This window comes from Papio anubis, chromosome 16, assembly GCF_008728515.1.
Source record: "Papio anubis isolate 15944 chromosome 16, Panubis1.0, whole genome shotgun sequence".
NCBI lineage: Eukaryota > Metazoa > Chordata > Mammalia > Primates > Cercopithecidae > Papio > Papio anubis.
Genome location: NC_044991.1, coordinates 68,305,417 through 68,320,298, shown reverse-complemented (window position 1 = coordinate 68,320,298; position 14,882 = coordinate 68,305,417). Strand labels below are relative to the sequence as shown.

Below are 14,882 nucleotides of genomic sequence, written 5' to 3'. Positions count from 1 at the left end.
CCCTTTTTCATGGCACTTTTTCAGCAGCAAATGGGCCTTTAAGAGTTAACACCTGATGCCCCTTCCTCAAAATCGCATGGCAATAAAACAAAATGAAATAAAAAGGATTATCTATTATATAGGATCCTTCCTTGTTTTCTATTCCTAAATAGAAGCAGATTTCTTTTCTTGGCCAAGAATCAAGAACCTTGAAACAACTCACCATCATAGTAAAACTTGACACTCTCTGGAAGAGGCTCATATGGTGGGGCAAATACTGGACCTTTATGTTCTAGGAATTTCCACTTGATGCCTTCAGGATAGCGCTCTTCTTCCCACCTTTAAAAGACAAAGCACAACCTCATTTAGTGATCACCTTGCCTAACATGGGGGTCTCATCACTGATTAAATGCCAAATAATTATCCGCGCAACTGATTAGTGCTCTGGAATGACTTCTGGGCCTCACATTCAAGGCCTGGATCAAAAGAACCAGTGTCTCTCATTTTGAAAACGCCAACACTCGCAAGAAAGATGAAATACTGTGGTGAATAAAGGAAAATACATTTCAACAGCTCAGTTCAAGGATACTGGACAGAAGAGATCAACAATGAAGGAGCTCAGCAACAAGTGAGGGACATGAAAATGTCAACAGCTGTTTTACCACAATGGCATACATGACAGAGGGATTGTTCACATTGTTCATAAGTAGGCTAAGGCCTCCTCAGAGTGGTGATGTCAGATGGAAGGTACAGGGGAAAACAACCCTATGAGAAAGGACATAAAGCAAGAAGACTAGGAAATGACAGCTTAACTGGGGCATGTTGAGTTTAAGGTACTTATGGATTACCTGGAACTATCTAGCAAACACTGATAAGTGAATCTAAAGCTCAGTGGAAACAACTTTTTGAAAATGTATTTTTAAAATGGTTGAACATAAGAGAAAAAATGAGTAATACAATAAACACCATATACGCCTGTAACCCCAGCACTTTGGGAGGCTGAGGCGGGCGGACCACGAGGTCAGGAGGTCGATACCAGCCTGGGCAATGTGATGAAACCCCGTTTCTACTAAAAATACGAAAATTAGCCGGGCATGGTGGCGCGCACCTGTAGTCCCAGCTGCTCGGGAGGCTGAGGCACGAGAATTGCTTGAACCCAGGAGGCAGAGGTTGCAGTGAGCCAAGATCGTGCCACTGCACTCCAGCCTGAGCAAGAGAGTGAGACTCCATCTCAAAAAAAAAAAAAAAAAAGTTAATAATTTGCGAAATTTCCTATTTTAGCTGAACCATTTTCAAAGTTAGTTGCAGATTTGATACTTCACCACTAAATATTTTTCAGCAAGTATCTCCATAAAAATAATATTCTTCCACATAACCACAAAACTATTATCACATCTAACAAAATTAATAACTTCCTAGTGTAATTCTAATATCCAGTCCATATTAAAAACTTCCCTATTTGATCGAAATTTATTTTATAGACCAGGATCCAACTCAGGCTCACATACTGCAACTGGTTGATATGTCTCAAGTTTCTTTTACTCTAATAGATAACTAACTTACTACCCTCATATTTACTTTCCAAGTCCAATATTTTATTTATTTTATTTTATTTTATCAATCATTCAGCCATGGAACAAGTTCAATTTTAAACAAAGTTCAGAAACATCAAATAAAAATTACATGTATCAAACCATATTGTAACAATGGTATTACTATAAAACCACAGTCAACATATATGGTCAAATGATTTACAACAAGGATGCTTAAGACCATTCAATGGAGAAAGAACAGTCTTTTCAACAATAGTGCTGGCAAAATAATCAAACTGGGTCTTTACATTATACACAAATATTAATTCAAAACGGATCAAAGACCTAAATATAAGAGCAAAAGTATAAAACTCTTGGAAGACAACATAGGGAAAAAGCTTCACAATATTGGATTTGACAGTGATTTATTGGATATGACACGTAAAACACAGGTAACAGAAAGAATAAATGAATTGCGGCTGGACACAGTACCTCACACCTGTAAACCCCGCACTTTGGGAGGCTGGGGTGGGCGGATCACTTGAGGACAGGAGTGCGAGACCAGCCTGGCCAACATGGCGAGACCTCTGTCTCTACTAAAAATACAAACATTATCCAGGGATGGGGGCACACGCCTGTAATCCCAGCTACTCCAGAGACTGAGACACAAGAATCGCTTGAACCTGGGAGGCGAAGGTTGTAGTGAGCCGAGATCACGCGACTGCACTCCAGCCTGGGCAACAGAGAGACACTCTGTCTCAATAAATAAGTAAATTGAACTTCACTGAACTTAAAAACTTCTGTGCATCAAAGGACACTTCAAGAGAGTGAAAGACAACTCACAGAATGGGAGAAAATATCTGTAAATCATGTATCTGATAAAGGGTTAACATACAAAATATATAAAGAGCTCCTCCATCTCAACAATCCACCCAATTTAAAAAATGGGCAAAGCCTCAGTCTTAAGGTGGAGGAAAAAAAAGATAAAATAAAAAATAGGGGCTCGGCACGGTGGCTCACGCCTGTAATCCCAATACTTTGGGAGGCCGAGGCGGGCAGAAGGGATCACTTCAGGTCAGGAGTTCGAGACCAGCCTGGCCAACATGGCAAAATTCTGTATCTATTAAAAATTCAAAAAATTAGCCGAGTGTGGTGGTGCATGCCTATAATCTCAGCTACTCAGGAGGCTGAGGCATGAGAATCACGTGAACCCGGGAGGCAGTGGTTGCAGTGAGCCAAGACTGCACCACTGCACTCCAGCCTGGGCAACAGAGCAAGATTCTGTCTCCAAAAAAAAAAAAAAAAAAAAAGTGTGGGGGTGGGGAGTTGGGGCAAAGAACTTGAATGGACATTTTTCTAAAGAAGATATACAAGTGGCCAATAAGTACCTGAAAAAATACTCAACATCACTAATCATTAGGAAAATACCAATCAAAACCACAATGAGATACCACTCATACTCATAAGGATGGCAATAAAACAAAAAATAACAAGCATTGGTGAAGATGTAGGGAAGCTAGCACCCTTGTGTGGTCCTGGTAGGAACGTAAAAAGGTGCAGCCAAAAAAGATAGTACAGCAGTTCCTCAAAAAGTTAAGCATCCAAATGCCACATGACCCAGCAATACCATTCCCAGGAACATGCCCATAAATACTTGTACACGAATGATCACAGCAGCACTATCTGCAACAGCCAAAGGCAGAAATAACCCGTGTCCATCAAAAGAAGAATGAATAAACAAAATGCAGTATAAACAATGGAATATTTAGCCTTTAAAAGTCAGAAAATTCTGAAACACACTACAACAGGGATGAGCGCTGACATTCTGTTAAGTGAAATAAGTCAGTCACAAAGGACAAATACTGTATGACTATTAATACGAGTTACCAAGAGTAGTCAAATTCATAGAGACAGAAAGTAGAATGGTGCTTACCAAGAACTGGGGGGAATAGGCTGGGCACGGTGGCTCACGCCTGTAATACCAGCACTTTGGGAGGCCAAGGTGGGCAGATGACCTGAGGTCGGGAGTTTCAGACCAGCCTGGCCAACATGGCAAAACCCCATCTCTGCTAAAAATGTAAAAAATTAGCCGGGCATGGTGGTGGGAGCCTGTAATCCCAGCGACTCAGGAGGCTGAGGCAGGAGAATTGCTTCAACCCAGGAGGCGAAGCTTGCAGTGAACCGAGATCGCACCATTGCATTCCCACCTGGGCAACAGAGCGAAACTCCGTCAAAAAAAAAAAAAAAAAAGAACTGGGGCAACAGAGAAGTGGGAAATTGTTAATAACTACGGAGTTTCGGTTTTGCAAGATGAAGAGTTCTAGAGATGGTGATGGTGCACAACAATATGAATGTACTTAATGCCACTGAATTGTACACTTAAAAATGGTTAAGATAAATGTTATGTCATATGTATTTTACACAAATAATTTAAACAAAAATAAAGATTTAGTAGAATCTTAGACCTCAGAACACTAAAGATCTTCTATAATTAATCTACCACTTTTTCAGATATTGATATATTAATAAAAAGATCTCAATGTAGGAACTTGCCCAGTCCTACAGTCTATTACTCTCCAAATAGAGAAAATATACATATATGTAGGTGTATGAGAGCATTTGCAAGGAGCCTCTCACAGAATGGGAGAAAATATCTGTATATCATGTATCTGACAAAGGGTTAACATACAAAATATATACAGAGCTCCTACATCTCAACAAACAGACATGTAGCAGTCACGGAGTAACCGTGAGGAGATTCAGAACGCCACACTTTCCCTTATCCTGGGACTTTGGCACCATTCTTCTCTTCAACTACAGTGGTTTTTGTTTGTTTGTTTGTTTGTTTTTTGAGACAGAGTCTCGCTCTGTTGCCCAGGCTGGAGTGCAGTGGTGCGATCTCCGCTCACTGTAAGCTCCGCCTCCAGGGTTCACACCATTCTTGCCCCTCAGTCTCCCGAGTACCTGGGATTACAGGCGCCCGCCACCATGCCCAGCTAATTTTGTTTTTTTATTTTTAGCAGAGATGGGGTTTCACTGTGATAGCCAGAATGGTCTCGTCTACTGACCTCATGATCTGCCCACCTCAGCCTTCCAAAGTGCTGGGATTACAGGCATAAGCCACCGTGCCCGGTCCTACAGTGTTTTTAAATGAAGACTCCAAACTGTTTTTACAATTCCTATTTCAACATGTGTATCTTCAAGACCCACAGCAACTTCTTTACCATTTAAGTAAATTAAGAGATTCAACAAATCACAACGCTAAACCTCAGTTTAAACAGAAAGAGCATGTCTTTCAATAAGCTCATGTGACTGGGTTGACAGCTATTATTGTACAAATAAAAGCAAACAGTTTTGTCCTTTAAGCCTCCCCATGCGTGCATATATTCCCCCCAAATTTAAAAACAAACAAACAAAAACATGTACTTAGACATCAAAATGGCTTCCCTTTGGCAGCTTGACTGGAATAATCAAGTACCAATTTAATAATAACATTTGCTTGGAAGGGGAAAGGTGGAAAAGTGCTAGAAATATAAAGACAGGAAAGTAAACTCCATGTGCTTTTTAAAATCAAGTTCCCTTGCAGTTAGCAAGCACTTCACAGTATGCTATAAAACTCTTATTTAATTTTTTTAAATTTAGAAATAAAGGTCACATGCTATAGATTCCGAATGCTAATCCTTGAAATTAAGGGCAGTTTTTCTGGTTTGAGCAAAATGTCAATAATCCGTATTCCATAAATTTCTTATCACTATCATTGACCATATATTTATGAGTCTTGGTCTTGCAACACTAATTCCTTACAACATTATAGTCCTGACTCCTCACAGCATTTTACCTTTGCTAAGAGATTCAAAACCCCATTTAAAGTCACACCTAACACCTGCAATAAACTCCCCAGGTTCTAATTCTTTATGAAGAATCATCTGTTGAGAATTAACTTGCAACTTATATTCCCACAGGTCAGCTCTGATACAAAAGCGTACTTAATTAACCCAACAATGCTAAAACTCTGTTCAGCTGCAATGGCCAACAGTTAAAAATCAGGACATCTGGGATAAACAGGATTTCATGTATGAACCCAAGCACACTGCCACCACTTATAACAATGTTTCTATGGAGATAATGTGATATAGCAAAGAAACCCTGAAGGACCTGGACCTTTTCCAATCGAACAATTACCAAAGGAGGGAGATAAAGATCAGAGTAAGTGTTTTTTTTCCTGGTAAGGATAAACAGTTCTGCGGACTTAGAAGGAAAGCAAAAGATATGCAAATTTGTCAAGCTTGTAAAGTGTGTACTTATTTTAGTGGGACAGCATAAGGAATAGTTAACGTAAGAGTTTCTGCCATTTAAGTTCCCGACTAGGTCATCAGTGGCAGTCACTGAGGACTGGATAACTGACTTCAGAGTACTATACGCAGCCTCTAGCTATCAGTTAAGAGGCTCTTCATTCCTATTTTAAACTCCAAAAACTCGACGTGCCATTCAACCATTGTGCTTGAAAAGAATGTGCAAGGTTTAACCATCACACCTGAGAAATGATAGAAGCTGTAGCAAAGTCTGCTCATCCCTCAAAAAACAACTTTTAGTTAAAGACCAGCCAGTTCCCCTTTAACCCAAAATAAGAATAAAAACCAAAAGTCATGGTCTCTCAGAGAGAATGTGTGCCAACACTGATAAGGATTTCAACCACAAAAGCAAAATTAGGCTCCTAAACCCCTCAAGGGCACCTAATTCTACACATAGAAGGCCGGACCCAGTGCACTTGCCTGGATTCCAAGAAGAGCCAAAGCTCTGAAGTAAAGGGGAGACAGCAGGAAGCTCCTGATAAGGAAATTTATTTGTTCATTTAACAAGCATTTATTGAGTACCTACCACAGAACCCTGACTGATGAATTTACTAACGTACCATTCTCTTAACTCCAAGTAATAACCCCTAATTTACACAATCACTTTATTTCTAAAAATCATTTTCTTAAAGATCAAGATCACTGAAAATGTTGTATTAGTTCTAAAGAAAAGTGACATAAAAACAAGGAAAATAAACTCATGTTTTTTTTCGAGACAGAGACTTGCTTTGTTGCCCAGGCTGGAGTGCAGTGATGCAATCTCGGCTCACTGCAACCTCCACGTCCCGGGTTCAAGCAATTCTCCCACCTCATCCTCCCGAGTAGCTGGGATTAAGGTGCATGCCATCATGCCCAGCTAATTTTTATATTTTTTTAGTAGAGATAGTTTCACCATGTTAGCCAGGTTGGTCTCGAACTCCTGACCTTGTGATCCGCCCACCTTGGCCTCCCAAAGTCCTGGGATTATAGGCATGAGCCACTGTGCCCTGTTGTTTTGTTTTTTTTTTTTTTGAGAGATGGAGTCTCGCTCTGTCACCCAGGCTGGAGTGTGGTGGCATCATCTCACCTCACTGCAACCTCCTCCTCCCAGGTGCCAGTGATTCTCCTGCCTCAGCCTCCCAAGTAGCTGGGACTACAGGTGCACGCCACCACACCTGGCTAATTTTTGTATTTTTAGCAGAGATGAGGTTTCGCCATGTTGGCCAGGTTGGTATCAAACTCCTAACCTCAAGTGATTCACCAGCCTCAGCCTCCCAAAGTGCTGGGATTACAGGTATGAGCCACCGCACCTGGCCTTCTTTTACTTTCTGACTCTGACCTCTAGAAAGAGCCAGGGTTCCTCTGCTCTGTGATACTCCTTTTCTATACTTCCCATTTAATCCCATGATGCCACAGCAACATGCCAATCACACAGCTGTCACTGTGTGGCCACACTTCTGCCACTTTGGCTCTCCTCTCTGCCACCTTCCTGGTCAGTGCTCTTTCTCCTCCCTTTCCTCAGAGGTGCTGTGGACATCAAAGTTCTAAATTACAAAAGCCATAAAGGCACATAAACAGGTTTGGAAGGCTATATACCGAGTTATGAACAGTGATTACCTCAAAGCTGGAAAGCTGGAAAGGAAAATGAGAATGGGAGAAGAGAGGTACAGGTGACTTTGATTTTTACTCTAACTATTAAATCTCTCAATCATTTGAGTTTTTTCATCATAAACACAAAATCATGTACTGTTGGTATAGTAAATAGTAGAATATGTTAACAGAAATAAGTATTTTTTAAAAACATGTTTATTTCAAGATTCTAAACACCAAAAGTAGAAAAGTTCTCCACCTAAACACACTTCTCAAGAGCGACCAGCTATGACTAAACTGTCCTTCATAAAGATTGAATTTTCACTCCTACAGGGAGGGAGAATGCTTGTTTTCTCATATTCACAACTCTAGATATTTTCATTTGTTAATCTTCCCCAATCTAAGAGGCATTAAAAAAAGATTTATCATTTTTTTGCATCTTTGATTACTTATGAAGTTGATATTTTTAGATGTTTATTAACCATTTATTTTACTAAACTGCCTGTTCCTCACATTCTGATTAGACCATTCCTTTCACACCTGTTTTAAAAGAGCTTTTTTTCATATTAGGAATATCAGCCCTTTGTATTGCAAATACTTTGCTTTTTTCTTTTTTAATGGCATGTTGTCATCCATCTGCCATAAATTGAACTTTGATGTATCAAATGTAAAACACCTTTCCTTATGGCTCTGGTTATGTCCTGCTTCAAAGGATCGTCACGATTGCACAATTATAAAAATATTCACCCACGTTTCCTTGTTGAGGTTTCTTCTGTTGTTGAACAAACAGGCAGTTTTCCCAACATGACTTACATAATAATCTATCCTTTCCCTATGATTTTAAATGTATCTGTACTCTCTTCGTATGCTAAATTCCCACCTATACATAGGTCTGCTTCTACAGTCCATTCTGTTCACAGTGGTGGAAACCAGTTTGAGATCCAATAGATTTAGAGCCAGTTAATGATTTCACTAGAAGTTGGAAAACTTATTTCGAATGTTATTCTAGAGAAACTGTTTTAAGTATTTTACCCCAAATATCAGGATATTAATTTTAATAACTCAATATTCTTGCTTCGTAAGGATATGCAATAAAAGAGGTGGCATTTTAACCCAGTGCTGAAATGTTACCATTTCCACTTCTGCTCCTCTTCTTTCTTCGGCTTCTTTTTCTTGTTATCTGGCTCAGGAACTTTTTTATCTTTATCTTTATTCTTGGGTTTTCTCAATTTACCATCCTACAAAGAAACATGGTGAGAAAGCACTTAAATAAGGACTGATCACACTTCTGGAGGCAGTTTTTGGGAGCCACGAGGAAGAAAAATTGTAATCACAGTGTATTAGAACTAAAGAGGATCTCAGGTCTACTCCTCTCATTTGACAGATGAATAACAATGTACTGGTGCTCTGTTCTAGAGCAGTATTTCCTAAAATTTCCTGACAAACGACTACCTGAGAAAGCAGTTAAAAAAACACTCTGCAGGGGAAGAGACTTGGAAACTATATATATATATTTTTTTAAACCTCAAAGGAGTTTGGAAAAGTACTGCTCTAGAGAGTAATCCGAGTGTACTTTCCTCACTTACGTTTTTCCTCACTTATGTTTAATCCTACTCATCTTTAAACCTCTTCTAGTACAATCAAATAACGGCTATACAAGGCTTTGCATTAGATATTTAGCATTCAGTATGAAAGAAAATTCCCAGTTGATTTAGTTGAGTATAGTTCTATCACTGCTGCTTGTATACACAAAGTCATGATGCAGTAAGCAAGTATTTCAGAGGTTCTAAAATGATACCAATTCCTATGGTGGTATTTCTTTATGGCTCTTCTTTGAACTCTGAATGTAAATGAGCTGATCATAGTGGCACAAAAAAAGGGTATCAAACCTAAACAGGCAGAATTCACCAATACAGAGATATATCTCAAAACATACACACAAAACCCAAACAAAAATGTAATATTCAACAAGTGAAGATCCCACTCAGAATCTGAACTCTTTCAAAGAATATTTTCCTGTGTCCTACCTATTCAACATAATTTAACTATTTATTCAGTCTTTATTCAACAAGTTTAAAGGTGGTTTTGAACAATCTTAAAATCAATTAAAGAGTGGCACAGTTGGAAAGTGTATGGACGGGTCCATTTAACCACTTCCAGTTATAAGCAAGGACTCTGAAATAGGTTTTTTCACTTGATAAAGGTCATACAGCTGTTATTAACTATGATAAGAGCCTAACTTTATGAGAAAAATAACAGAATGTGACTTACGGCAATAAATGGAATAAACATTTTAGACCCTCATAATAGGAGAGCAATCAAGATAGGAATAGAAAAAAGAGGAAAAGCTTACAGTACCACCCATATTTTAAAACAGGCATGGAGAATATAAATATGTGGGTATGTTTGCGAGAAGGTACTACAGGATCACATTAATTCAGATAATGTTTACTATTTAGGGTGAAACACACCACAGGAAAGGAAAATGTTTTTCGGTGAAGATACTCTAAACAGCTTCTGAGTAGGCATGCAGATGGTCCCATTAGGAAACTACTGGCTACACTGTATGTTTTCAAACCTCAAACTGGGGTATCAGTCACGGAGAGACCTCAGAACAATTCTCAAAAACAAGAGGGGGAAAAAAAAAACATAGTTGGCGAGTGACGTTTAATGACAGATTCTGCCATCTGGGGTCCCTGCCACAGCAAGACTGTATTAATTCAGTCTTTCAGCCAGCATTTTTCCCCTATGTGGTAGGGTTGCTAAATAGAATAAAAACTGAAGTCAACTGTTCTTTTTTCCCAATGGTTTAACAAATTCAGAGTATTATTTTTGCATAAATGCAATATAAACATAAAAGAAAAACAACACTTGGAGAATTCAAGTTTTGTATTCCTTTACTGACTAGTTTGCACTGATTAGGTACATGGAAGTGGAGTGGTTGACTACCATAATCACTACTTAACATTTCACTCTCAATTCCTTGAATTAGTGCTTATTAATTTGAACTTCGGCCAAGAATAGACTAGTTGTCATAAAAACTACGATCTTCTAAATATAGGGCCTGATCATCTCTCTATGGCTCAACTCACTCACTAATAGTCTTCATATGATTTCATTAAAGACCTTTCTTCTCCCTCCTTGCAGAATCAGAGGATCAACAAAGTCCCACGGGAGGTAGGATAATATAGTAGCTGGTGTGCTGGCGCTGAAGTCAGACTGCATGGGATCAAATGCTGCCTTTACCACTTTAGTAGCTATGTGACCTCAGGCAAGTGATTCAATACTTCTTTTTTTTTTTTGAGACGGAGTCTCGCTCTGTCACCCAGGCTGGAGTGCAGTGGCCGGATCTCAGCTCACTGCAAGCTCCGCCTCCTGGGTTCACGCCATTCTCCTGCCTCAGCCTCCGGAGTAGCTGGGACTACAGGCGCCCGCCACCTCGCCCGGCTAGTTTTTTGTATTTTTTAGTAGAGACGGGGTTTCACCGTGTTAGCCAGGATGGTCTCGATCTCCTGACCTCGTGATCCGCCCGTCTCGGCCTCCCAAAGTGCTGGGATTACAGGCTTGAGCCACCGCGCCCGGCCGTGATTCAATACTTCTATACTCTATTTCTGCATCTGCAAAATGGAGATGATAATAGGGATATAACAACCTTTTCAGGTTGTAAGGATTAAATGAAATGATACATATATAAAAAATGTAGACGAATGCCTGGCACATGGTAAGCACCTATTACATTTAATTGTGATTATTAACATCATTCTACTATTATGATAGATTATCCTCTTAAGACTCCCTGCCCCTTCACTATCACTCTCTTTACTGCTGGTACTTCAAACTATCCACTTTACATTTGTGAACCCATTTTGCCCATGACAGTGGCTAACCTCAAATGTAGCATAAGAGCTAAGAACTCACACAACCCCTTCTTCTCTTAGGGGAAGGCATCATTAAGACCTCTGTGAATTTCTGACATCTTTTCTTGAATTACCTGCTAACAATTTTTTAGTATAAGAACTCAAAAGTGTCAAAAGGAGAAAGCATATGATTCTATTTTCAATCTACCACAAGCATCAACAAGAACATTTAGGAAAGCATTTAAATGGAACCGAGTTTTTTGAGGAAGGTTATAGGCCAAGAGGATAAAGAAGGGAGCATGTGTGCTCCAGAGAGAGGAACAGCAGGTGCTCCATAAATCTCGGAAGTATGAAAGAATTTGGTGTGGAAAAGAAACAAAGGAGGTTAGTGTGACTGGTACAAGCAAGCTAGAGAAGAGGCACAAGATGAAGAGAGGCACAAGATGCAGGGGCCAGATTGGGAGGAGCTGCGGTAAAGAGTTTGGGTGTCAATTTTATGTCAAAGGGGCACCCATTAAAGAACTTTAGATAGGAATGGTTACCCAAAGTGAATGACGAGCAAAAAATTCTTAGGGAAATTTCTTCAGGGTTATAAGCCAAAATGTGGTTTCTTGTTAACATTGCCTCTGTATACATGAAGATGACATACTTTTTGGAAGAACATCTGTTGGCAGCATAGCCGTGGGTAGACAGACACCCAGGAAGGCTGAGAGCAGAATCACTGCTGGTTGTGGTTAACTTAAGACACTGTGGGGATTCATAGAGATCTTAAAACTACCAGTGCCACAGCCATCACTTATTGAATTTTTTTCCCTAATGTTATTACTACAACAAACAAGCCAATAAATACCTAAAACTCATTTGTCTTAAGAAGTTGCTTACTGGAAAACTCTCACTTCCAAACTCACCCCAAAGGGCCTAAGTCTCTTTACTAACCTCTTCTTCCTCTAGTTTTCTTTTCTTCTCCTTCTTGATATCTTCTGTTTTAATTTTCTTAGGTTTATAATCAGCACTAGAAAGGGGAACATGAATACACAGTTAGCATAATTATGATTCAGGAGTCCTCACTCATAGGAGACCTACAAACTCTTGGAAGCCTCCATGGCAGGAGTAATTGCTGTTATTCTTGGCTGGGCATTCTATGGTCAAGAGTAACAGAAGTGGAGAAAATAATGAAGGTCAGACCAAAGAAATAGTTACAGCCCTATATAGAACAAAACTAACCACTCATACTGGCCTGGAAGCAAAATAGGGTGGGGGGATATATGCAGAAATAAATACCATTATCAGATGAAAGTTTGGGAAATAAAATAAAAAATAAAAGATGAAAGTTTGGGAACCAAACGCACAGCACACTAGCTACCACATAGCAGTAACTCACTGGAATGTGGAGGAAAGAAATTCTATATTGAATGAATACAAAGCAGTTCACTAAGTATTTCCCTTCTCCCTTTCCATCCATTTTCTACTATAATAATAGCGTAATAAGCTATGTAAGAGTGAAAATAATGAATATAATTTAATCTCACTGAATCTGGGGAAAGAGGTACATGTTTTATGAGCAGTTTTATTATTTTTACACACTGAAACTTCACTTAGAATGTACTGACAGGGATAGGTCTAAGAGAAACTGCTTTAAGTTATCTATGGTAGGCAATGAGAAATTTTAAGTGACTTAATTTATTCTTCATGAATTCTGTATTATTTGAAATTTCTACAATAAATATCTATTGCCTTTACAATAAGAAAAATTTATATAATCTTCATGTAAGCCTTGGGAATACTACTTACTTGTTTAGCAAACCCTACTTCTCATAATTCAGAGAAATCAGTCCATTAATCACAAATCCCAAATGAGTAAAAGCCAATTAATGCAGCTTCTATATGTATTATAAAGAAACACATCACATGTATTCTTTAAACTCCTCCTTTTTGTTTTCCAAAGTCAAAGTTTTAAGAAAATACTCACTCATCCTCATCTCGAGGTCTCTTTAATGGCTTTATATCCTCTTTAGGAGGAACAAAATAGCCATCATCTTCAGGTTCATCTTTAATTTGTGGTGGACTAAAGAGAAAAAAAATTGCTGGTCACAGAGTGCTAGAACATCTGTACTGTATTAATACAAAGAACGAATATGTCATCTCATTGAAAAGAAGCTAATATAAATAAGGATAACCACATACATATTATAAAGATTTTCTGTGAGCACTTTTTCTCACTTCAATCCTGTGAAGTAGAGAGTATTTGTCCTCATTGTACATGTGAATGGGCAATATCAGGATTTGGGATCAAGACTCCTTACTCTAAGTCAGAATTCTTTCTCACTATTTCTTAGCTGTCTTTGCCAGCATGGCATGAACCACTCCAGAAATAAACCTAAGGTGTTTTCTTGCCTTACACAAGAAACCTACCATATATTTGACCCCACAAGCTGAACTGATTGTTCCAGTACTCCAAAAGCTAAAGTACAGCTTTTACAAGGAAAGGAATAAACAAATAAAGAAATAAACTAAGTTGATTTCCCCAACTTAGTATCTTAAAGTTCTAAAACTCTGGCAATAATGTACATGTATATTCAGTTACGTGGAAAGATAACCAAGCTGACACCATTACAACAAAAGAAGGGCACGTGTTAAACCAGAATAAACAGAAGGTATCCTATGCCAAATCTATTCATTGTTCAATGTCCTAACTTAGGTTTACTTTATATACAGAAGAGTGTCTCACTACTATTTGTTAAGATCTTACCTTTAAAATATAAATATAAAAAGACAATCCTTTGAGACAACCATCTTGAACCAAAACAGAGAAGGAACAAGTAAAAAATACCATAAAGCCCAACAATCACTGCCCCCCAAGGGATCCTCCGTGGCCTGGCACATCTCTTCAGAACCTCATTGCCTTAACTCAGCACAAGGAATGGCGTCCTTATATGTAGCTGCCCCCTGTGGAGGGATCCAAGGATTAAGAATCCAGACTCCACTACAAAGTATATTCACAGGGTTTCAAGAGTACCTCCAACCAAAAAAAAGCATACTGGGTTCCCCTGCTTGTGATAGAATTTGAATGTTTAAAGAACTTATTTTAGCACACTAACCAAATGCCAGCTTCTACAGCTGTTCCCCCTCCTGCCTGAATACTGACATAGACCCTAGGGTCCAGAAGGAAAGAAAGCCTGTCATTTACCCAACTAGTTAAGTAAATGCTAGATCCTAAGTTTGTCACACTGAAGACAAAAACATGTGGGAAGGGTTACTAGGTCTGAAGGAAGAAGTCCTAAAACAATTTACCAGAAAACTGTATTCCAGTGAAGCATCTGGATTCTTTACAAAGACATACACAGAAGCCAGCAAGGAGTCCAACAAAGTGAACACAGAGACCACTGCCTCAAAGAAGGCTGTGTTCCTAATCTTCTAACCCAAAAAGTCTGAAAATGAACTCACAACTACACACCAAGTCCAAAAAGTTTATTCATATCAGTTTAATAAAAATCCAGGGCGGTCTCTTGGCAGAGATTAGCCCAGCAGTGCCTCAGTCACTTTATCTCAGAAATCAAAATTCCTAGGGCAGCTTGCAGCTCTAATGCTTCTTG

The 14,882-nt window shown here is 39.0% G+C and overlaps 1 protein-coding gene across 1 annotated transcript in view; it reads right to left on the bottom strand.

Annotated features, from left to right (window-relative positions):
• TOP1 (DNA topoisomerase I) overlaps positions 1 to 14,882 on the bottom strand; it is a 94,743-nt gene that overhangs the window by 30,218 nt on the left and 49,643 nt on the right. Inside the window, exons 6-9 of the mRNA XM_021921056.1 lie at positions 13,259 to 13,354; positions 12,226 to 12,301; positions 8,564 to 8,670; positions 203 to 318 (exon numbers count right to left, since the gene is read on the bottom strand). Coding sequence (XP_021776748.1) covers positions 203 to 318; positions 8,564 to 8,670; positions 12,226 to 12,301; positions 13,259 to 13,354 — 395 coding nt within the window. The remainder of the gene's footprint in view (positions 1 to 202; positions 319 to 8,563; positions 8,671 to 12,225; positions 12,302 to 13,258; positions 13,355 to 14,882) is intronic.